The sequence below is a fragment of the Zonotrichia leucophrys genome, chromosome 2, assembly GCF_028769735.1.
Source record: "Zonotrichia leucophrys gambelii isolate GWCS_2022_RI chromosome 2, RI_Zleu_2.0, whole genome shotgun sequence".
Taxonomy (NCBI): domain Eukaryota; kingdom Metazoa; phylum Chordata; class Aves; order Passeriformes; family Passerellidae; genus Zonotrichia; species Zonotrichia leucophrys.
In genome coordinates, this window is record NC_088171.1 from 99,032,225 (window position 1) to 99,056,116 (window position 23,892).

Consider the following 23,892-nt stretch of genomic DNA (forward strand, 5'->3'; position numbering starts at 1 on the left):
TGGATAGGGAGATTGAGTGCACCTCAGTAAGTTACAGACAACACCTAGCTGGGTGGGAGCCTTGATCTGCTGGAGGGCAGGAAGGCTCTGCAGAGGCATCTGGACCCGCTGGATCGATGGGCTGAGGTCAGTTGTGTGAGGTTCAACAATGAAAGTGCAGGGTTCTGCACCTGAGTGACAACAACCTCAACAGTGCTACAGGCTGGGGACAGAGTGGCTGGAAAACTGCCCGTCAGAAAAGAACCTGGGAATGCTGACCATGAGCCAGCATGTGCCCACATGCCTCAGAGGCCAATGGCTGATATCAAAACCAGAGTGTCTGGGGGGAAAAGGGCAGTGCCCTCCTGTACTTCGCAGAGGTGAGACTACACCTTGAGTCCTGCGTCCAGTTTTTGGCCCCCATTCAGGACGTGTTGGAGTGCAGGGAGAAGGGCAATGGATATTGCAAAATACTCTGCAGAGTGAGGGTTGCATTGTCTTGATGAATGGTCTAGACAATAAGTCGGGTAAGGAGTGGCTGAAGGAACTGGGGTTGTTTAGCCTGGACAAAAGGAAGCTCAGAGGGGACATTATTTTCTACAACTGCCTAAAAAGGGATTGCATTGAGGTGGGGACCAACCTCTTCTCCCAGGTAACTAGGGATAGTACAAGACAACACAGATACAAGATGTGACAGGTAAAGGTTCAGGCTGGACATTACAAAGATTGTTTTTCACTGGAAGAGGACTTAAGCCTAGAAACAGATTGCCCAGGGAATCATCATCCCTGGAAGTGTTCAAGAAATGACTGGATGTGCCACTATAGTTTAACTGACATGGTGGTATTTGATCCAAGGCTGGATTTGATGAATTTGGAGGTCTCTTCCAACCTTAATTATGCTATCTTATGATTCTATTCTCTTCTATTCTGCTCCATTCTATGAATTACCAAAAGACTGCGCTACAGTGCAGAGATTAGACAAACTCATATTATTTGCAACATCAGAATTGTAGCATGAACTGCTCCAAAAAGGATAAAAATAAGAAAAATTTCTTCTGTTTCATTTGACAAGTAAGAACTTTTCATTTATTTGTTAGTATTATTTAACAAAAGAGAAAGTGAGTAAATAAAGAAGTAGGAAGATTTCCACAGGGACTTGAAACTGCTAGGCAACAAATTGTATGAATATACTAGGTTACAGGAAAAGACCCTTATTAGCTTTCCTACCAATTTCCCACCCTTTGTTTAAGCAGAGAATTTTACTTACAGGTCTCATTTAAATGTTATTTACAACTTCTGAAGAAAGAGGAAAGACAAAGAAAAAGAAAGTCAAAGTTTGTCTTCTAGAATTTTTCATATCCTATTTCAGGTAATGAAATAGCTGGAAATAGCCTAAAAATGATTCACACACTTTTATACACCATTGTAGACACATGCTGGATAGATGTTTTGCGTATGAATTGGTTAATGTATTGCAGAAGAGAGTAGATTTTTTTTTTAGTGCCAATAACCAAGTAAATGCTTCAATACTGTTTTACTAGCTTTTGGCATTAGATGAAATTTGAGCTTCTCTAATCTTACAGAAACCAATTCTACCCAAACACAATCTGCTGTCACTACGTAAGCCATAAATAATGAACAAAATTAGTCCTTGTCCCACATATTTTCAAAATGCTGTGTGTGAGGTTTTTCGTTTATTCATTTTTGTTTGATTGTTTTATTTGGGTTTGGGTTTTTTGTTGGGGGGTAGTGTTTTTTTGTTTCGAAGGAAATTAAGCAACTTCCTGCAATACGTGAACTACTCATCTCATTCATTCAATTTTGATTCAAGTATCCTAACTGGGATAAAATAAAATAAGGTGTGATGAGTATGTGAAAGCCCATAGGGCTGCAAAAACTCTACAGGGATAGAAGCACACATGCTTCTTAGTTGTGCTGCATAAGGTGTAGTACAATCCTGCTCTTTACTCTTGGAAAGGACAAAGACCACGTGGATAATGACACAGAGAAAGCATTCTTCCCTTGTCTCTTTCCATATGGTCAAGGGAGTAATTACAGGAGTGCCAGACTATTGCCAAAATGTGATTTTGAGCTGAGGTTTAGTCTAATAGTCAATCCACACTGACATAAGGCACCAGGTAGCAACAGTACTAGCATGTTCAGGAACATGCAATCCCTAGTCCTGCCGTGGGTGCAAGAACTATGAGCAGAACTACCACTATTAATCAGAAAATAGCACTGTTCTCAAAGTGTTAGGAGAAAAATCCTGAATAAACTGTGCAAGCCAGAGAGATATCTGGGTGTATAACAAGGCAGAAGAGTTATAAAGGAAGGAATACACTGCATAAATTTCAAAGAAAATCACTATTAATAGTAAAAACACTTTTTTTTTTTTTCCCCACTGGCTCGTGATGTTATGAAATCTCTTTGTTGCAGGGTACAGAGAAAAAAATGTGTTCAAACAGGAATGGAAAACAATCCAAAACAAAAAATTAAACACACTCAAATTTGTTCACCAGTAATCTTGAGATACACCTAACCATGTAACACTTTTCTCATTCTAATATCATGGTACTTGGTGTCTCTCTGCTTCAAACAAGATAATTTTCCTGCAATTTTTGCTCATTCACTGGGCATTTTTCTTTAATATTCCATAAAAGGAATGCTGCGAAATAAAAATAAAAAGGAACATAAAAATCCATCTTTACATGGTGAGTTCTTAAATCTCAGTACTCTTCCTGCAGTTTTCTTTTCTTTCTTACAAAAACTCTTTTTTTAAATTTAATGCTACTTATGTGTTAAAAGAAGTGTTAGTGTTCAGTGAGGAAGTCAACTTTCAAAGTTGTCTTGAAGTGGTTATCCTTCTAAAAACAGAATGCAAAATCCTCAGCTTGTGTGTGGAACTCGGATAACCAGGTGCCAAACTTTCTCCAACAACACCCAGCACAAAAATGAATGGAGAAGTGCCTTCAGCTGCTCAGTTACTGCCGGTGATTTTCATGCCCAGCCTGCTGAGCTTTATGTACAATTGCGGCAGAAGTGCACAAAACTAAAGCACCCATTTGCATTCAGAACCCAAGCGTGCCTTTTCATAAGTCTTTGCCTTGGCATTCTACTGCCTAATGTGTACGCAAATGTGATATCTGAGCATATCAATAATCAGAAGTTGAAAAGGATAGGCATGCATTTTGAGGCTGAGCTGTTTCTCAATACCTCAGCTGATTTTAGGGCATGAAAAAGAGAATGTTAATTGCACTCAGAGGAGTACAGAACATCATGTGCTGGACAGTAAAATTTTTAGGCAGATTTCAGGCTACAAACTTAATTTCTTCCCTCACTTTTTAGGCAGATTTCAGGCTACAAACTTAATTTCTTCCCTGACTTGCTACTAACAAGCACGCATTTTCATGCAGGGATAACCTGACCCCATAGTGATCTGGCAGATAAGGCTCAGTGATTGAAACCTACTTAACCTGCATACACAGTTATTAATAATGGTCTTAATTCAATTTATTGTCCAGAAGACAGTGCAGTTGCCTGATAGGCACTGTGCTTCAGTGCCTCATTTCTAGACACTGCTCTCTACAAGGCTGGCAGGGAGGGTCTTTCAGCAAAGCACAAGGTTCCCTGGAGTCAAAATGAAAAGCTAAGGACATCCTGAGGTTTGGGAGGTGGCCCTCAGTGTGGGAAATCACTTTTGGGTATGTGAGGGTTTGGGTGAAGGCAGTCAATTTTCCCCACAGCACAACAGCATTGTGCTTTGCTTTGGTAGCTGGAAAGGTATTGACAACACGCCAGCTTTTGGCTACTGCCAAGCAGTTCTGGCACAGCATCAGTGCTGTCTCTCCAACATTTCCCACACAGATGGGCAAGATCTTGGGAGGGAGCACAGCCAGAACAGTGGACCCAAAAGGACCAAAGAGATATTCCATGCCGTAGGGCATCTGATATAAAACCTAAGAGAAGGTGGAGGTTGGAGTGGGGGAGTGGGCATTTCTTATTTACAACCTTTGCCTTCTGAAGCAATTGCTATTTGAATTGAAGCCCTGCTTCCCAGGAAGCAGCCAGACATTTCCATAAGGAATAAGATCTTTCGCTTTGCTTGGCATGCATGTGACCCTTAGTTTTGCTTTCATAAACTGCTTGAACCACAAGGTCTTCTCCATCTTATTTTCACACACTGTCCTGCTGAAGAGAGGGTAATAGACTGGCTTGGTGGGCACCTTGCACTAGCCAAGGACTACCTACCACACAGAGGAAAAGAAGTCAAAAATAGTAGGAAAATTAGAGAAAAGGTCAAACGCTGCAGAGAAAGTAGTCTTAATTCTTGTGTCAAAATATAGCAGAATGTAGGTATAAAAATTATTAGCAGATTAGATCATTTGATCAGGTCAAAAATTTGTACCCTTTTGATGTATTCTAACAGCTGTTTCATAGAGCTCTTCTCTGGACAAACACTCAGTAGTGAAAAGTCCAGTTCAGCTCCCTAGTTAAAATGATTATAGAAATAACAAATGGCAATTATTTGGTCCACTATATAGCACTGAAATCACAATACTCCAGGAACAAATACCTACAAATGACTACAAAACCATACAAAAAAAAAAAAAAAAAAAAGGAAATTAACTCACCAGTTCTCATATTAGATCACTGAAGACCCTGACTGATTCAGTGCTGCTCATTGTGGCACTGGTAAATGTTCTCCCTCTAGGATAAGCACATTTCTCCCAAATCCTTGCCCAAAAACTTTAAATGAGCAAGCTGAAGGAGCCACACTGAATTTGGCTGTTGAACAAAAAGACTACTAACTTTTCATCATTTGTATTTCAAATGTGCTAAGCAGAAGTGCATTTTGTAAGAAGCCTAAGATGGATGTTTTTTCCTTGAAAAAAGATTCACATTACACATATTATGATCTTTCAAGGGTGAACATACTTCATTTGTTGTGACATCTGTGGATGATTACCAGCTCTCAATAGGTCTTAAGGGCATCAGAGAGTTAGCCCATCGCTTTGCAGCATCTTACACTCTTAAAATTCTTTCAAAGAGAAATATAACTGAAGATTTATATTGCTAGAAGAAATTGATACACCAGAGAAGGGAAAAAAACCCCAACACAATGAGACAAAAAAGCACCCCAGCTGATAGGTTAAGTTTACAAAGATTAAAAGCTATTTAAGGAGAAAAAATCTGTTATGAAATAATACTAAGTACAAACATAGGTCCTTGTTTGGAAACACAGGTACATGTATTCCAAAATGCCAAGTTATTCCTACACTTTAGGGTTATGAAATTGTTGAGGAAATCCATTCAGTGTAGGTAGCTGGGTACGCAGCTGCAGTAGGAGCTGCAGGCTGAGCTCTGGGTGGGAAGCCCAGGCCATGAAATACCACCCTTTGCATGACAAAGGGACTTGCCAAGCATTCACATATTAAGAGTAGGAAATTATATGAGAGATTCTTCTAAGGTGTTGTATTTCTTTTACTGTTAAAAGAAAAAAATTCTTGAAAAATATTTGAGGGCATTTTTTTCTTCTTAAAAAGGTAGTCTAAAATGTGTTGCAGCAATATGAGAAAGCTTAGTTTTAATAATTTTTTATCTACATGATCCTTCAGTTCCATAATGCTTTCTAACTGCACATGTAGAAAGATTGAAGAAAAAAAAACTTATTTAAAATTTTCAGGGTTTTTTAAAACAATATTTTAAATAATACATGATCTTGTAAACCTACTACTTTTACTGTTTATAACTTTAAATTAATAATGTGTGCTTTCTGAATAGTACAACCTCAAATAAAGACATCCAGATAATTATTTTAAAAGTTAATTTCAGAATCCATTTTTTATTTGGAGCTTTCATTTTTGCTGCAAGATACATTTTCACACTTTCTACTATTTAATACAAAGAAAAATGAGACTAAAATTTATATTCTCATTCAAATGCGGTTCTTTAAAATGCACACCTCAAAAAATACAGGTGTTGTCAAAGAAAATGCAGAATATTTTTCAGCGTAAGTCATTAAAAACCTCAAAATCACACAAGTCAAGATGAAATATACCAATGGAAACATTTACAGCAGACAAAGCTCTAAAAAACAAAAGCTCATACTCTCATTACCTGCCCCCATCTTGAAGAGTTCCAAACAGAACCAGAGGGTAAAATCAGACTCACCTTCTGAATAGTTATGATTCCCTCCTGGGTGTCTTTGTCAACAGAAACTTTGAATACTCCCAAGCCATCACCATCCACAATCTTATACTCCATTTCAGCATTAGGTCCAACATCTGCATCTGCAGCTTTTATTCTGGCCACCACAGAAGCCACTGGCAAAGACTCTGGGACATTATACTGATAAGATCCTGTAAAATTAAAAAAATTAATGAATTCAGAGTCTTCTAGGACTGAAAGCTAAAAAAAAAAAAAAATCTAGCTTTCTTAAATCTACATTCCTTTAAATCATGTGCCTGGACATTTACTCAGGATACAAGAAAATCTTCTTCAGTTTTGTAACAGAATTGCACTTTTTGCTAGGCTTTCTTTGTGACAGACTCCAAGTACAACAGGCACAACTTCTTCATATGACAAGAGAAGTATAAGGCAAAGAGGCAAAAATAAAATTCAAAACTTAAATGCAAATCATAATGTGAGTCCCTGATAATCCAGTTTTACTTTGTTTACCAGAAAAGAGGAAAGAAAAGCAAATAAGTAAAATAATATCAATATAAAAATATATTATTCTATAGTTTATATCTTGATTAGGCAGTTCACAATCTGAATATCACTAGAAACTAATATACATTAATTTCTTTATCAGTAAATACACCATCTTGACAATTCTAGCTCTTTTTATTCAAGCAGAAAATGATATATATGTTGTCAAAAGGGTATCAGAGTGCATTCTGTAGCCAATAACACCCTCACCTTCAAAAGAAACTTCAGTTATTCTATTATTATTTCAAGCAGTTGGTGGCTTGAAATAACAGGAAATCTATTATGTACAGATCTATTTTTTCCATCGTTGGAGGTGAAGCTGGAGCTGACATGAATATATCCTTCACATTACTTTCTATGTTACCACGTTTTGTTGGTTTTTTTTTTTATTAATAAAAAAGCACCCCAAACAGAACACTTTGAATAAACTGAGCTCTTCTGGTTTGAGCATACAGTTGTGTGCTCCTTTCTTTAGGTCAGGATGAGAGCCACCTTGGTCAAAGAAATCAAATGGAGGGAAGGTGACTTCCCAGCTCTTTGGTATTTAACTCTTAAGGAAACACTGTAAGCATGTGTCAATGCCAAAGGAATACAAAGGATTAAGGGTCAAATTAAAGAATCCTGAAGCCTAACTGGAAAGACCTAAATACCTATTAGGATATTTATTTTTTTGTCTATTTATTCACAGAGAGGAAGTAAAATAAATTAATAAATGTCCCTGCTGCTGTAAGCCATTTCAAATGATCTGGTATGCATGAGGCAAAGAAAAACAATGCTTACATAATAATAATAATAATAATAATAATAACAACAACAACAATAATAATAATAATAACAACAATAATAATAATGATGATGATGATGTAGTTTTTCAGTCAGTGTTTAACAAAGAACTTAACATGGAAAATAAGCACTTTTTGTTTAGAAATAGCACAGTGTGTAAGGAAAATAGCAGTGTTTAGGAATAATATTACAAGTCACATATTGACAAAGGAACTTACTGCGTGGGAAGCGGGGCGGGTTGTCATTTACATCTGTCAGGGTGACAGTCACAGATGTAGTCCCTGACAATCCCCCATTCTGCCCAACCATGTCCTTTGCTTGGATAACTAACAGGTACTGGTCCTTGGCTTCTCTGTCCATATTCGGAAGGGCAGTCTTGATAACACCTGCACAAAGACAAGGTGTCAAGGATCACACAAGCAAAAATATGCTGTTGTAAAAGCTGAGTTTGCCTTTAAAAGGTAACAGCAGATCAGTGATTGCAGCAAGAGTGGAATGAATTAATTCCAACACTAATATAACAGGGTTTGACTAGGAGTTGCACTGACATACCATAAGCTTATTTTAAATAGTCACCAAACCCATCAATTTTTCTTTACTTGGTAACACAGTGCATGATTGTGTTTTTCAAGTATCTTCTCCCTGACCTGGTCTTCAAAATGTCTTGGGTAACACTTCCTTCCATGCAAGATGTAATTTTCTGTATTTGATTTCTCACTCTTTTAGAGCTAGGAAATCAGAATATTCAGCATTCATTATTTAAAATTCTAAGGTCAAGATTCATTTCACTATCTTTTGGATACCCATTCAAGACATTAACTCTTACCAATACTGATCCACACTTTGCAGATACATGAAATGATCTTATTTTGCCATATATCGGGTTTACCAATGTCCACTTCTAAAACACTGGCACAATAAAGAAATTTTTTTATTTAGTAATAAAATACTTAAATACCTGAAGTATTTTTTATGTCCATTTGATGATCTGAATAATTAACAATTTGTAATTAATTGACATGAAATGAAAACTAGAAGAAAATTCCATGTTTTATTCTTTCAGCTCTGCTGATATGCATCAAAAAATAAATATGCCTTCTCAAAATATGATGATTTTATGAATATTTCATGCCCAGTACATAATACAGCTGCTAACCCTGATTTCCAGAGAGGCAGCCGTTTGCTACTCCAGTACTTAGTGTCAGCAGTAAAAGAAACATAAACAAACTAAATAAAGAAGAGGCACATGGGGACACATATCTCTTCATCTGCTATTTGTTGAATGTAGCTTAGAGTTTTATTTCTTTTTTCCCTTATGAATTTTGGACTTGCCATTAATCACCTTTGGATTGAAACATTTATTTCACCAACAGACTGCCTGGCACTATTTCATCCATTTTTCAACATGTGTGAAAATGCAATTAATATACAATTTAATAGTGTTATTGTTTCTACTTTGCTTTTCCTGGCATGCTTGTTTTTCTGTCATAGTTAAATTACCAGGTAAAGTTACCCAGTCATTTGGAAGCAAACTGTCATGCACACAGGAAATTTGAGTATCACATCAAAGTGATGAAAATGTATGCAAACATTTCAGTCTGAATTCTTCAATATTTTTATTTAACAGAAACCACCATATTATTTTTCACTGGTTGCCTGTAGCCATCATCATAACATACATGGTATATAAGCACACATGGAGAGGGAGAAAAAGAGAGAAAACCTATGAATAATACTCACTGGAGGGAAAAGGACAGTGCTATATATCCCTGCTGAGCATGGATCTGCTGCAATATGGGGATAATTATAATAGTTATTTCTGCAAATTTAGATGCTGCTAAATAGAGTGCGACTTTTTGGTCACAATATTGGGACTCAGGTCTGATTCATATCATGGATCGTTTATAATTAAAAGGGTGATATTTTTTCTCTTTTGTCTCAGCTTGGTTATATCCAAAATGAAGATTATAACTCTTCTCTTTGTAGGTGTAAGTGAAGGCTCAAGCACTAAATTGAAATGAGCAAAAACCTACTTTCCTGCATTATGAAAAGTCCAGCAGAATTGGTAATATTTATAAAAAAAACAGAAGATTAAAGGTTGCATTTGGTTGTGGCTTAAAAATATTCACATTTCAAGAAAGTTATAAAAACAAAGCTTCACTAGCAATATGCTTTGAAAGTGGGCGCAAAATATTATATCTGACAAGCATAAGAAGCACAGTGTGTCCTTCTTCAAATTAATAAAAAGGGATTCATTTTCCACAACTAAACTTCACTTTGAAAAGTAGAATGGAGAGTAATTGAGCCTTAAATATATTCTTATGGAACCTGACTATGTGACATTTAGATATTTCTGAAATCTGAAAAAATGTTCAATGAATTTTGAAATTTTCATTGATAAGAGAGATGACAATGGGCAGCAGACCAATTAGCTGATAGATTGAAAAAATAATAAGTTCCATTCCAGCAAAGTCTCTTTATTACATAGCTCAGACATGTGGCTTTCATAATGCATTCTAAACAATAAGAGATTAAATATCAACAAAACACGAATGCATTCAATTAACAATGTGGTCATATTAATAAGTTCCTAGCAAGTTATAATGAACACTTTCCTCTTTTTCTCAACATTACTGCAAAGGGTTTATGTAAATTTACCTGTTTTGGGCTCCACAGAGAAGTAAGGCTGTCCTTGCAATATGCTGTAAACCACTCGAGCACTGTTGCCGTAAGTAGGATCATCTGCATCAGTGGCTGTCACTTGAACCACAGAGGTACCTGTAAAATGTTTGAGGGACTGTTGCACATGAAAGAGAGAAAAATCTGAACTCCACTTACTCTATATGCTGTGCCAGTACATATCTGGAACAGTGTGAGGTGGCTTTTCACAACTGCTCATCACTTCCATGCTGACTCTGTTTACTGAATCAGTTTTTATTTGTAAACTGGTAGTATCAGTTACTACAGAATTCCATCTTCCCAAATAGTCACAAGCATTGATTCACAGCTCAGTGAATCAGCTGAGTAAAGTCATCTCACTCATTAGCTCCTCCTCTCTATCTCTGCCTTTGTCTGGTGGAGGATATGTCAGCAAAATTTCAGTAATGATGGTGAAGCCTGAAGTTTTTTTGAGTATGAAATACAGTAGTAGTAGTTTTCCTTTTAAGAGAAGTCTGCTTGCTGAAATTGTAATAACTCATAAGAAATTCAAACATACATACATATATATGTTTTACAAATTTTGATAAATGTACACAGAATTATTGTTAGTCTATAGAATTGTTTACTGCTTCATAAAAAGATGGCTGAAGAGTGTCAGCTCAGAGAAAATCTGGTGAAAGTGATCTCTAAATTCCTTTAAAAAGCAATAATTTCACTCAATAATTTGCAATACTGATTTCCTTCAATATATCTGGAATATCAATTGTGGTGGTTATCCATTGTGTAAAGATTCCTCAAGCAAAAAATGTCTCTATTTTAACAGAAATAAAAAAGAAAAATTTCTAACTAGCTAACAAGAAGGTTATGTTTTGTGAGGATCTCATTCTGCATCCATCTCCTATTCATTATGTTCTCCATGTCAGTTCCCATTTGTTTTGTTCTAGACAACAGCTTTCATGGTGTATGCTGAGAGCAGAATAAAATAACACTTGGAGCCAGGGCCTTGGCCATGGTCACCATCCTTTGATAGACAGAAAAGATTATTTTTTCTCACTGGCAGATTGTCTGTAACATTCAGACCTTCCATTGAACAGCACAGGGACCCATTTGGAGGTGAGACTGCAAATTAATATTGTATCAATTTGGCAGATGCTCAGTAAAAATCTTCAAGAGAGGATCAGATTGCTTCATAGACTTTATTTATTCACACAATTAGAGAGAAGCATTTTTTAAACACAACGTTCATTTTCAGAAAGGACAAGCTTTTGACATCTGAAAATAAGACCAGCAAGCCTTGAAATGACTTTTTAAGAATCAACTGCAATAGCAAGTGTCCACGTTGAACTTAACATAAATAGTATTCTGGTAAGTTTTACTTGGAATGTTCAGGAAATGGGAGAAAGCTCTGAAATTTTTTTTATCTTTTATACTATATCACTCATCCATTTTCCTCCTCTTTTCCATTCTGAGTTAAGTAGGACATCATAAATGGAGCACAGGACTCAAACTTTGGAGCAAGGATTAAGTGCAGCCCTCCATAAAATGGAACAGACTGCAAAGGATGGGTCCTGCTTGAAAGAATTCTGACCAGAAATGATCATTCGTAAAATAAATTACTGGGGTTATGGCCTAATTAGCCAACATTCCTGATCTCTATTCCCGAAGTATCCATGACAAAGTAGTAGGGTTGCAATTCCATTTAAATGCAATTTTTCTGTCTTGTGACCAGTCTAATATTTTTGGACAGGGAAAAGGTTCTTCCCAACCTGAAATTTCACATGCAACTATTAAGTAGATAGAAATTTTAAAAAGAAGATTGCTAGTTAATTCATCAAGTTTTTTATCAGTTTTGGGACCTAAAAATACATCCATTTTCTGTTCACCAGTAACTAAGAGCTTTGATTCACTATGTCAAAGTGATTTTACAGATTACTCTATGATGTAATTTCATACAGGGACCTATTTTAAACTTGCCAAAGTCTATCCAGCTTTTGAGAACAAGGGTATAGTAATGACTGTTTGACATCCTGTGTTCTTTGTGAAAGCCAGGCTTACCACATTTACAAAGTCACTAAGCCCTGCCAATGAAGCTTACAATGTCTGCAAATATTGGCAAAAGTGCTTATAAACCTCTCACACAGTTATGTCTTTCCCCCTGCTCTTGCTGCTTTCAAGGGCCCCAGACCAATACAAGATCAAAGAAATTACAAGCTCTGCAATCTCAGCACAGACATTTTCAAAATACTGCCAGTTTAGAAGTGCTTGTTTGCTGTAAAAATCTATTGAAGTAGCAAACAAATCCTCTACATTTCAGGAAATGAATAAAGTCATTATCTGAATTTGATTGTGTCTCTCCTAAAACACATGAATCCTTCAGAAAAGGGTGGGTTTTAAGTAGAAATTCTAACATCAAATCTTTCTGTGATAATTCCATTTAAATGTAATCAGTAACTAAAAAGCAATGGTATTTTTCCAGTCCCTCTGTGCTAATCAACTTCTTCTAAACATCAGTGGGGGAAAGATCTAAAACTAAAACCCATTATATTGTCATTATTTCTTTGTTAATTGCACACACACAAAAAAAAAAAAAAAAAAAAAAAAAAGAGCTTTTGAAGCCCTATGCTGAGAGGGAGATTTCTGCACACCATTTTTTTCAAGAATATGCAAGATAACAGAAGGTATTCTAATTATGTGAAAAGTCCTATGTGTAGGAAATCTGTTCCAAGGAAACAAATGCACAGAAAGATCTGTATTTGTGGATTTCCAGAGATCGTTTCCAGAAGAAGCAGATTGCTCTTGAAGAACAGGAATTCCTTCAGAGTAGGATAACTGCCATGTACTGCTGTTCTAATCTTTCTGCAATGGATAGATGTCAAACTAAAATACTTCCCTTTTAAAAAAGACCCAAATCATAAAGTTTTGGGGATACTTATGGATAGTAAATAAATTTAGAAGTGAGGGAAAATGGGAAGTTGCATTGTAGTTCTAAGTACATCATCTTAGAAGAGTTTGTGTTCCTGCACTGAAATTGTCTTCCTTGTGTCTGTGGATGCTTTGCCTCACCCTCCAGCAGAGACAATCAGCTGCCATACCTGCATCCAAGGGTAGGACTGACAGGTAACAGGGACAGTCAACAAATGGTACCACACCTTTACTCTACCCCACAAAATGAGTGTTCCAGTAAATCTAATTTAGTCAATTTGTTCAGAGCCCTGGAGTGCAAAGTGTAGACAGGACACTGACCCTACCCCCAACTTTCATTAGTGTCTTAATATCAACTGTGCTTTGCAACTATAACTTAAAATATTAGTTAGAGATATTACTTACAAAATATTTGTGTATTTTGTATGAGTTAAAAAAATAAGCATGCGTTATTTATTTTAAAAATAGCTTTCTTTTGTAAGTATGGATTCCTCAAAAAAAACTTTCTCTACAGTTATGTCTTTTTAACAAAACTTGGATATCAGTTCATTAAAAGGAATTCTACATGTAGCAACATCATAAACCTTTTCAACAATTGTAGCAAATAATGAGAAAAAAATCTGTGCTGCTTATTAAAATGCTCCACACAATTCTTTTCTTGATAGTAGTTACAGACTTAATTCTGTGTGACTGGTACAGATCCCTGGTTTTATTTTCAATATTTTTTAAGATAATTTGCAACATAATGTTTACTAGATATTGATAGAGATTACTAAATTTCAGTAATCTCAGAACTTGACCTATTAACTCTGATATTAAGGTAAAAGGATGGGAGGATATTTGCAGAGAGGATCTTATATTTAGAATGCTATTTGTACTTAAATTTAGCCAAGTCAAGGCTCAACAATGTTCCTGACACTGCAGAGATTAACCTTTTCTGTGATAGGAAGAGAAAAAGCTAAACTGGTTGCTGAAAATTGAGTTGGAGATCCTTCAACTCAATTTCCATTGGGAAATCCAATGGATCCATTTTGAATCTCTAAGTGCATTATTTTAAAAACCTCTACAGAGCTTTTTAGAAAGCTTGCAAGTAACTTGCAGGATATTTTATGCAAATTTTGAAATAATGTTTTATGAGAAATTATTCTCTGACTTCTGTTTTAATATTGGTGAGATCATTCAAAATAAAACTGGTTTCTAAAACTAGAATAATTTACCAAATGCATAATTTTTAAACTGCACAAACTCTTATCAATTGAATTGTAGCCACATAAACAAATTGAAAATAGACCTTTAAGGCAGTCAGTTATTAAAAGTATTAATTTATATCAATTAATGATGTTCACTATGTCTAACATACAAAACCATTCCATGATGGCATCACATCTCTACATGGTATCAGCTGCCACTAAAAACATTAAACACCTTTACTATCAAGTTATCCAGAATTTCTGCATGATCCGTATGTACAACAATCCAGACTGGTTCTGCTTGGTTCCTTCTGGTATTTCTATGATTCCACCACCAGGTCTCACCCACAGCTGATGCAGCAATGCTTCCACAGCCTTTCCCCTCCAGGAGTGTGAAAGGGGAAAGTCAGAACCCTCTTCACCTCCTCCCTCCCCTCCCACAGCCTCGTTATATTGCCTTCACTCGGAGAAAAATCTCAAGAAAGGTCTCAGATAATCAGCAAGGTCAGACAAAGGGAAGGAGAGGTGGCTTGTGCCTGGAGAGACACTTCATGCAGGTTCTCAAAGCCCACTACACACTGTATCAAGGATATAAGCCTGATACAGTGCTTTTGCGTGCTTTACGTTGTTATATAAATCAGATATTTCTATCCATCACAGTCAGGGGTAATAAATGGCAAGAGAGATATTTGTTGTGCTGGGTAACAAGCAAAGCTGTTGATATGGCTGGAGAGCAAAGAAGATTAAACAAAACAAAACTATGTTGGGCATTGGAATTCTCATCCCTACTTCCCTTGGTTATAACTCAAACAGATCAGTATCCTTTTGTTTGAAATATAATGCTACTCAGTTTTTTAAGTATCAGACACACTTCAAAAAAACATGACAAAAACAAATCCTTATGATTTTCAGATAAGTCATATCTTTGGGGGTTTTGCCATGAATAGATTTATAAGCCATCAAGATATTTACTTTGTTCAGGATAATCAATATAATTGGGCCTGACCCAAATATAATTTAAACCTGACCTGAAGTCATTTCAAATAAAAGAAGAGATTGACTTCAATTAGCCTTAGATAATGTCCAAAAATATTTGTCAAATAAAATACAGAACAATTATACTTGCATAACCAGTCTGTAGGTTAAAGGTTATAGTTTTCCTAGCTTTATAGTTAATTTGGGTTTATAATCCTGTGATCTCTTTCATCTCCTTTAATACTCAATTAAAAATCCTTGTCATGGATACAATTTTAAACAAAATAGGAGAGAGATACTTTGTATCTCCTTAATATTTCATGGATGCTCTAGGTGATTAATTAAAAATTATGTTTTATGAATAAAGTATGAATTGCTGTAACTATGTAAGGCAAAATGCGACAAAGTGTGACAAAGGAATTTCATGTTAATCCTTAACTCTGTAACAATGCAGTATTTGCTAGGTGTGTGATACTAATCATGAAGATGTTTAAAATGTGCAGTTTCAGGGAGTTCATGAATCTGAAACCACCCTTAGCTGACACAAACTTCAGAGAGTGCACTAGTCTCAGTTAATAATTTGGCATAATACTTACCCGAATCGAAAATACATTTGGTGTTGCACAGTCCATGTGGGAGAAAATATCTTTTACTCCTTTATGATTTAAAGATTCAACAAAATATGCAAAGCACCTCATTTTGTAAAATTGTCCTTATGTTCTCCACTGCACACTGTGCACTCCCCACAGATTGATTTCCAATATATTTTTGAAACAAATGGAGCATAGGTAGGAGTAGAGGCATGGATTTGTATGTGTAAGTAAACCTCATATATCTGTAGAAGTTGTCTGTACATCAATATGCCAGTGCAAGAAAAGACAGGGGTGAGAAATGCAAAAGTGAATTATGGAGATAATTTCTTTTCAGGTCATAAGACAAAAGTGAAAAAAATTCTAATAGTTGCTGCATGCTACACCTTTCTTAAATAATCTTATTCTAAAGTAAAAGAGCATCTTAATTGAGAAAAAACAAATTTATTTTAATGCAACATATTTTTCAGGTTTATTATTTAGGCTTTACACTCTTAGATTATCTCTTGTCTAGATTTTTTCAAAGTTCAGAAGTAAAAAGTTCCTAGCATCATATCACAACTTCATCTCCTCCCTGTTACTCTGCAAAAGCTGTGGTGTCTTTCTTCCAAGGCTAGTACTGCCTCTTCAGCCATCCACATAGTGCTGAAGTGACAATGAGCAAATGCCAAGTATCAATGAGAAATAGTGTCTATGCTCATTACTTAGGAAAATAAATTTATAGAAAACTCATTAGCAATGTTTTACTTATCTTCTATTGACTAAGCTGAGTTTCAAATATATAAGCAATGTTTGCAACTGATTGCTGCAGGGCAATTAGGTAGGCAAGATTTTTTCTCTCTAGCTCCAATTTAGATGCATTGTTTAACATTCAAAAACACAGGAGATCATACTGAGGAAACTATAGCAAATTTTATGTCCTGCCATACTGTAAGAGTACAACATTTTAATGTGGTTTAAAATCAGTTAAACAAAGAAAATCTTTATTTCAATCAGCACAGAACTCTCTCAGGTGGAAGTGGGCCTTCCCATACACATACTTGTAGTAAACCAGAGTTGGTTTGTTTTATTTGTTTTCTTTTTTCTTCTTGTTTTTGTTTGTTTGATTGGTCAGGTTTTTTTGTGCTTGCATTTATGATTTCATCTTAAAGTGACATTTACTGAAACATCTCTAGGCCAAGCCTTAATCTGGTCTGAAAGAGTCAGCTTTCAAAGGAACAGCGGCACCTGACAACGGATGAGCATTTGGTCACTTTATAAGGAAGAGACAGTGGATTTGATTTTGAATTTCTTCCCTAATTCAAATTCAGGAAAAATGAGCAGTTCTTAGTTTCCAGCAAAGGGTCTGAAGCATCTAAGTCTTCTCTGATTTCAGTAGAACTTTGAACTATCTCAAGTTGTACCCCAGTTCCTGCTGCTTGCCTACATTCCCCAGAAAATGGAATTTCAGTGTAAGAAAGAAATATCCAACAAACTATTACTAAAATGTGCAAAACTTTAAAAAAAATGATGCTATTCACTATCAGGAACTTGAGGAGCTGGTTATGAAAAGACCTTATCTGAATGAAATTATAAATTACAACCTCTGAGTACCGTAACATAGGTGTGAAACCTATTACTGTTAATGGGAATGATAAAACAAAGCCTCTGGGCCCTGGAATGAGAAATGCACCATAAAATGGTTATCTGAATCCTTGCATAGCTATTTGAGTTTCACAACATTTTTGAAAGGGTAAATACTTAATCTAGCATGTTATTTCCAGTTTAGTCTTGAAATATCTAACTGTTGCAGGTGCCTCATAGATAATTAAGTAGCTTAGTGTGAAACAGTAAAAAATAATGAAACTTTTAAAAAGGCAATAGGAACAAATTTCCCACAACACCAACAGTGTACTTTGCACTTACCCACAGGAGACATCTCAGGAACTCCAGCAGTGTAGGGACCATCCAGAAATTTTGGCTCATTGTCATTGATGTCCTGAATCTTAATGACGAACTCAGACTCTGGCTCCACGGGTTTATTAGTCAGCCTATCTAGAGCTTGTGCTCGGAGCGTGTAGTAGGCCTGCTCCTCTCGGTCCAGCCTCTTTGTAGCATGAATATCCCCCGTGTTCTCATCAATAATGAAAATGGAACTTGCCCCTTCGCCTGACAAGATGTATTTGATGGAACCATCTCCTTTATCAACATCAGAGTGAAGCTGGTGAAAAATTGATGAGAGATGAGATTAACTTACAAGAGAGTCAGTGGCATGGAGATATGTAAAAAAAATAATTCCTGTGTTGAGCAGTAGTACATGAAATTTTATTGTTCCTGGAAATATAAGCTGAATGTTTATCAGACACAGCATGTGTGTGACCATTATAATCTGTAAATTTGCTCCTTTAAGCACAAAAACTTCATTCTTTCCTGCAAAAAAACTCACTCTTCTTATGCCAGATTTTTACACAGGCAAACACATGCACACATATGATCATAACCATGACTTCACTCCTATCTGAATTTAACCACATTGTTCACTTCAGTTTATAATTCTTCTAAAGGGTGAGACTTCAAATAAATGGCAGTAAAAACTTCATGTCAGTGTGTGTTTGTTCTTGTGTGTATTTATGTATTTTCTCTGTGTTTACTGCAGAGAGCAGTAAAATATGTCAATATTGCTCATGAGGGAAAGCAGCAGGTACTGATCTTTCACTCTCATGACCAGTGACAGCATTCGAGAGAATGGCATGAAGCAAAGTTAGGGGAGGTTTAGGTTGGATAGGAGGAAAGTTTTTCAATAAGAGGGTGGTTGGGCACTGGAGCAGGCTCTCCAGGGAAGTGGTCCAGCACCAAGCCTGACAGAGTTCAAGAAGAGTTTGGACAATGCTCCCAGGCATGTGGTGGGACTCTGGTGGTTTCCTGTGCAAGACCATGGGCTGGACTTGATTATCTTGAAAAGTCCCTTCCAGTTCAGCATATTCTACGATTCTATAAAATGAAGTAAAATGTACTGGTTGATAAATTGCTCACTACTATCTGATGGGCCTGTAACTTCAATTCCTCACTTCCATATCTTCCTTTTCATTATCTAATTACAGAAAAATGCAGACTCTCAGAAACACCAAGGTGTCCTGGCACTTTTTGGAAGAACACAGCATGGAAAGCCAGGTGCAGTTTCCCTGGAACTGCTTGTAGTAGGCACACAAGAAACACACTTCAGAAGGTCAAAATGTATCTCCCATTAGAAAGGCAAGATAGGCTTACAGAAAAAAATTTTTTTTTCCTCATCACTCAAGGTATTTTAACTTACAGAGCAGGTTTATGCAGGTTTTCTAGCTTTTTTTCATCATCCTGTTACAGAACACAGACTCAAACATCTATTACATACTTCTCAAACTTGCATCAAGACTGTAATTGATCTGGATATCATGTTATAGTAACATGCACATATGATATATTTAATACTGTACAAGTGAAAAGAATTCCAGTAAAATTTAAAGTACTTTCTTGCTTGTTAAAAGTGGATTAATTTGTAGCTGAAGACAGTGTTAAATATGCTTGGATTTTTCTATCTCATATCTTCTGTGTACCTGCCCTAATTCCATGTTATCTTGAGTTTGGAGGTCCATCCACTGTCATCACCATCATCATCACAATTTTCATTGTTATTTTTTTTTTCTTTCTGTTACGAGTATCACTGTGACAGTATTCACTTCCCAAATACATGCAGAAAATTGTTATCTTGGGCATGACTTAACACAGCTGCAAAATATTTTCCTATTTCAGCAGGGAAGTATTCATGCTCAGTTTTGAATTTTTCAGCTGGAAAAAAAGCTGCCTATTTTTTTACACATTATTTCACTTACAATGTTTGGACATCTCATACTTATGCAATTACAGTGCACTCCTCTCTTTTAAGACAGAAATGGAATTCGGAGCTTTTGACTGGATCAGAAAAACAGAACTAGGGTATCTAAATCAGATTAGCTACATTATTTTGAAATATGATTTACCCTTATTCTCCTGCTACCTAAATCCAGAGACACCTAAACAAGCCTAAGATTTCTTTGGTGGAGTTCCCCGAACATTTAAAGCCCAACTTCTCTGCACACACAGGAATAAACCATGCTGACACCGTGAGCAGGCCACGGTAAAATGTATCTCACATTCAGGCTCTTTTGAGATCCACAGCAGAGTATTCCTCAGTCCCAGTGGCTGGGGCTTATTGAACAAACCATACCTCTGTTCAACTCACACATCTGACAGCTGGGGCTTTCAATGCTTTTTCAAACTTGACTGGAAGAAGTATCCATCTTCCCTACAGAGGAGCAGTGGCCTGTGCAAGTAAGAATCTGTCTAACTTGTCTTTGATTTTGTTTGACCTTTTTTTCCTTCCTCTTTCTTTCTCTAATACCTGCTTCAGGGTGCATATGTCTCCTGTGCGCTACAGAGGAACTGTCTGTGTTTCCCTACATCGCCAGAATCCTACAGTCCAGACTGACATGCTGAATATCGCATTTCACAAGAACTGAGGTTATGGGATACAAGAATTCCATGCCTTTGTCTTTCTTAAGTGATTCTGTTTTCTTCATACCCCATATTCTTGCTGGTCTTTCTGGGGTGGCTGAGACTCTCACATTATCCCTGTAAAGGCTGTTCCACCTTTTCTGGCATACTTTAGGATGGATGCTGGATGAGAGAAAAGCAGAGGACACCTGCATACCCAGCATTTCATCAGGTAGAGCAGTTTTCTGAACGTCAGAGATGTACAAGTAAATCTCTTCAGGCAGACAAAGGAAAGTTTCCACATCTCAGTTGCTGAGAGCAGCACAGTGCTGTCCTATGGGGCTGGAGCTGAGCCCATCAGCACACCACAGTGCTTTTAAACTGCAGGGCTGCACAGCCTACCTTTTACCTTGTATCTACATCCAGCCCTATTCCAAATAACTAACCAGCACTGCTTTGAAAAAAAATTAAAAAGAGACCTTTGGGGGAGAGGCCAGTAAATCCTTGAAGATGCATGGAGCAAGACTTTCACATCCCAGGGAAAGGAGAAATACTGTAGCTTCAGCATTTCCCATTTGCTCACTCAGTGGGTTACTGATTAACAACACATTGTTCTTTAAGGAGTTCCTCTTTGAGGTCCATAAATCTCCTCATGGATTGCACTAGAGTGGCTGGTGACCTGGAGTGAAATGCTGAGCAGAAGGCACTTTTTGGAACGATGCCTTGGTAAGAAAACTGCTACCACATGGATTAGTAAAGTAATTAGTGAGGACCTTTGTTATTCCAAGGTTAAGGCTCTGGAACAGCAAACTTCTTTGCACCTTTTATTAAAACTTTGTTCTACTAAGCATTTAAAAACTGTGCTGGCCCATGCTCAAATTAGTAATGTACCATTCTCTACCTACTTAACCCCAGGAAGGTGACATAGCTCAAGATTTAGTTTATCTTTGGCACTATGCAACAATCAATTCAGTGCAAAGCACTCTAAAGAGATTTTTTTCAACACTTTTATATGCTTTTTAGAGGAGATCTGAGAAAACTTAAAAGTACAGTACAAGAGAACAACGCAAAAAAGAAACAAAGTACTTCACTGAAAATATTGAGAATTTTGATTCAGTTTTCATATAGAGAAACTATATTCCAGTTTCACACAACATAATTCTTCCATACGGTGATCTTCAGAGTCATTAATGCAGAGGCATCAATGATCTGCAAGTATGAACAAAATCTTTGAATTCTGATGCCCTGTATCATATTCACAGGTCTGCTACTACCAAACATGACTGCAAACTACCTGTGATTCAAGATACTTAATTTAACATCGTAGGAAGTGAGAAGTACAATTTTCCATATAACATTGGCTTTAGAAAACATTTTGTACATTTTTAATTGTTGTCAGGTTTTTTTGTTATTTTGTTGTTGTGTTCAGGTATTCTTTGCCCCTTTTTTATAGAAGAAATACATTAAATAATAAGACCTAGGATTTTTATTTATTCTTGTTATTAATTTGGCAACAAGAAATCCTCAGGACAGTAGTACTTTGCAGGAAGATTCCACAAAGCATCTCTGGCTGTGCCATCTGCCAGCTTGTCTTTCACTCCTCACACTTTCTACAGGGCCATTCTGGTAGGAGCCAGAACTATGTTCAATCTGTATATGCACATGGGGACTATGACTTTAGAAGTAAAGAGGCTCAAGACAAAGTCACTTCCAAATTGTTGCTTCAAGAGACATGGAGGATTCAGGGATTCACTCAGTAAACCTCATCTGGTTCCGTTCTGGATCATTCCAGACAATTCCTCTTTCAGAATCAGTTTGCCATGGGTATTGTAAATAAAACACCCTGTTTTCAGAAAGAGGGATGATAGAGACAGAGCAGGTGTATGCTTCCAATCCATTTCATCCATTGCCACCTCTACACAATATCCATGATTGTGGCTCTCCAGTTTGCCTTTTCATTCCACTTGGCTTATTTTTAGTACAAGATTCATGATCCAATTCTTGTATGCTGATCCTACAGCTTTTTTGTTACATACTGCATATATTTAACGTGAAGATTCTAAGAGTTCTGGATTTGGGTGATCCCTGCATATACAAGAGTACATGAGAACAGGAAAGGGAAGCAACAGTCCTCTAGAGAGAGATGATGTACTTTTTACCAGAAGGATAACTTTTGATGTGCTAGGAAGGTTAGCAGAGAGCAAACAGATCTAATAGTAAAAGCCACATAAGCCTTGTTGAGGCAGAGGGACAATGTACATAAAAAGTGAACTTTTTTTTGTTCTTTAGAAGATAATTTATTGTTGACTCTGAACTCAAGCTAAAAAAAGCACTTAATCTCTTTAGGCTCTCAGTTTTAGAAAATACTTGCTGGATATGTGTGAGAGCTGGAAGCAGTCAGCTTCACTAAAGAGCAAAGGTGTTATTACCGTAACTCTTTTAATAAACCAAATTTTTTCTCAGGTTTTTTTGACCCTACAGCAATATAGCTTACTCTAGTGTCCCCCCTAATGCATTTATGTCTATGTGGACTTTTAGGCTGGTAATTATTCTGGGGAAATCTAAATAAAAGGTTTTTTCAAAATTGCCAATACTCAACAGTTTCTAGATATTGCCTATTTTAAAATCTGTACAACTAAAAATTATATCCTTTAGTATCACTTGCCATTAAAGTAATAAAGCAGTATTTCCAATAGAGAAGGAGAATAATTTTTCTGAGTAAGCAGAGATATTGCACTGAAGTATTAAAAGCATTTAAAGTACTAAAAGCAGCTCATCTGGCCACTATGTCTGAATGGGAGGTTTGCTCTTTTTCTGATTTTCAGTTCAGGCTCCTTTAAAGCAGGTGCAATGTTCATATGCCTCTCTTTTCTGATTTATCTTCCTTAAAGATCTATCTTTGCTTTTGCTTCTCTCTGTGCCAGCATGGTTAATGATTCATTACAGAGGTTATAGATTATTGGTGAAGAAGAAAATCGAAGGGAGAACATGAGGAGCTGATGGTTTTTTGACACTAGCAGAATGACAGAAGCAGTGGAGATAAAGAGATGGACAGGAGAAACATCAGATGCTTCAATACAATCTAGCTTCATTGCTCTCTAAGACCAAAGGAAATGTGCTCTCCTTTGCAGAACTGAAATGTTTTCTCAAGGAGGATTTGCCTTGTCTGCACCCCTTCCTTTCTCTCTATGAAAGTAACTAGAAAGAGAGGAGAGGAATGAAAACTGCCTCCTCCTCATCAGCATCCATCATTATTTGTGATATGGAACTGTCAGGACTTTATTCCTGCCTCCTCACAAAATGCAAGGAGGCACTAAGAATCAAAAACAACGATGAAAAAGGAAAAAACCTCCAAACTAGAAGCAATCTTCTTGTCCATTTTATAACCACAATTTACTATCACAAAACAACTGAGACCAGATTGTAGGAAGAATAAACTTTTCTTCATGCCACCTTCTCCCCTTCATCCTTCTGGGAAGACTTAAAAAGAGTATATAAAGATTAAGTATGTAATTTCTAAAAGGCTAAAGAAAGCTGGTGATTTGAAACAAAACCACCATTTTTCCACTTCTATTAATTCTGGTCATCACAAC

At 36.5% G+C, this 23,892-nt stretch overlaps 1 protein-coding gene across 2 annotated transcripts in view; it reads right to left on the minus strand.

Annotated features, from left to right (window-relative positions):
- The window catches only part of CDH7 (cadherin 7), an 84,995-nt gene that overhangs the window by 26,507 nt on the left and 34,596 nt on the right, over nucleotides 1–23,892 (minus strand). For both annotated transcript variants that reach the window (XM_064705776.1, XM_064705775.1), the window contains exons 3-6: nucleotides 17,717–18,011; nucleotides 10,132–10,251; nucleotides 7,692–7,859; nucleotides 6,151–6,338 (exon numbers count right to left, since the gene is read on the minus strand). In XM_064705776.1, coding sequence (XP_064561846.1) covers nucleotides 6,151–6,338; nucleotides 7,692–7,859; nucleotides 10,132–10,251; nucleotides 17,717–18,011 — 771 coding nt within the window. The remainder of the gene's footprint in view (nucleotides 1–6,150; nucleotides 6,339–7,691; nucleotides 7,860–10,131; nucleotides 10,252–17,716; nucleotides 18,012–23,892) is intronic.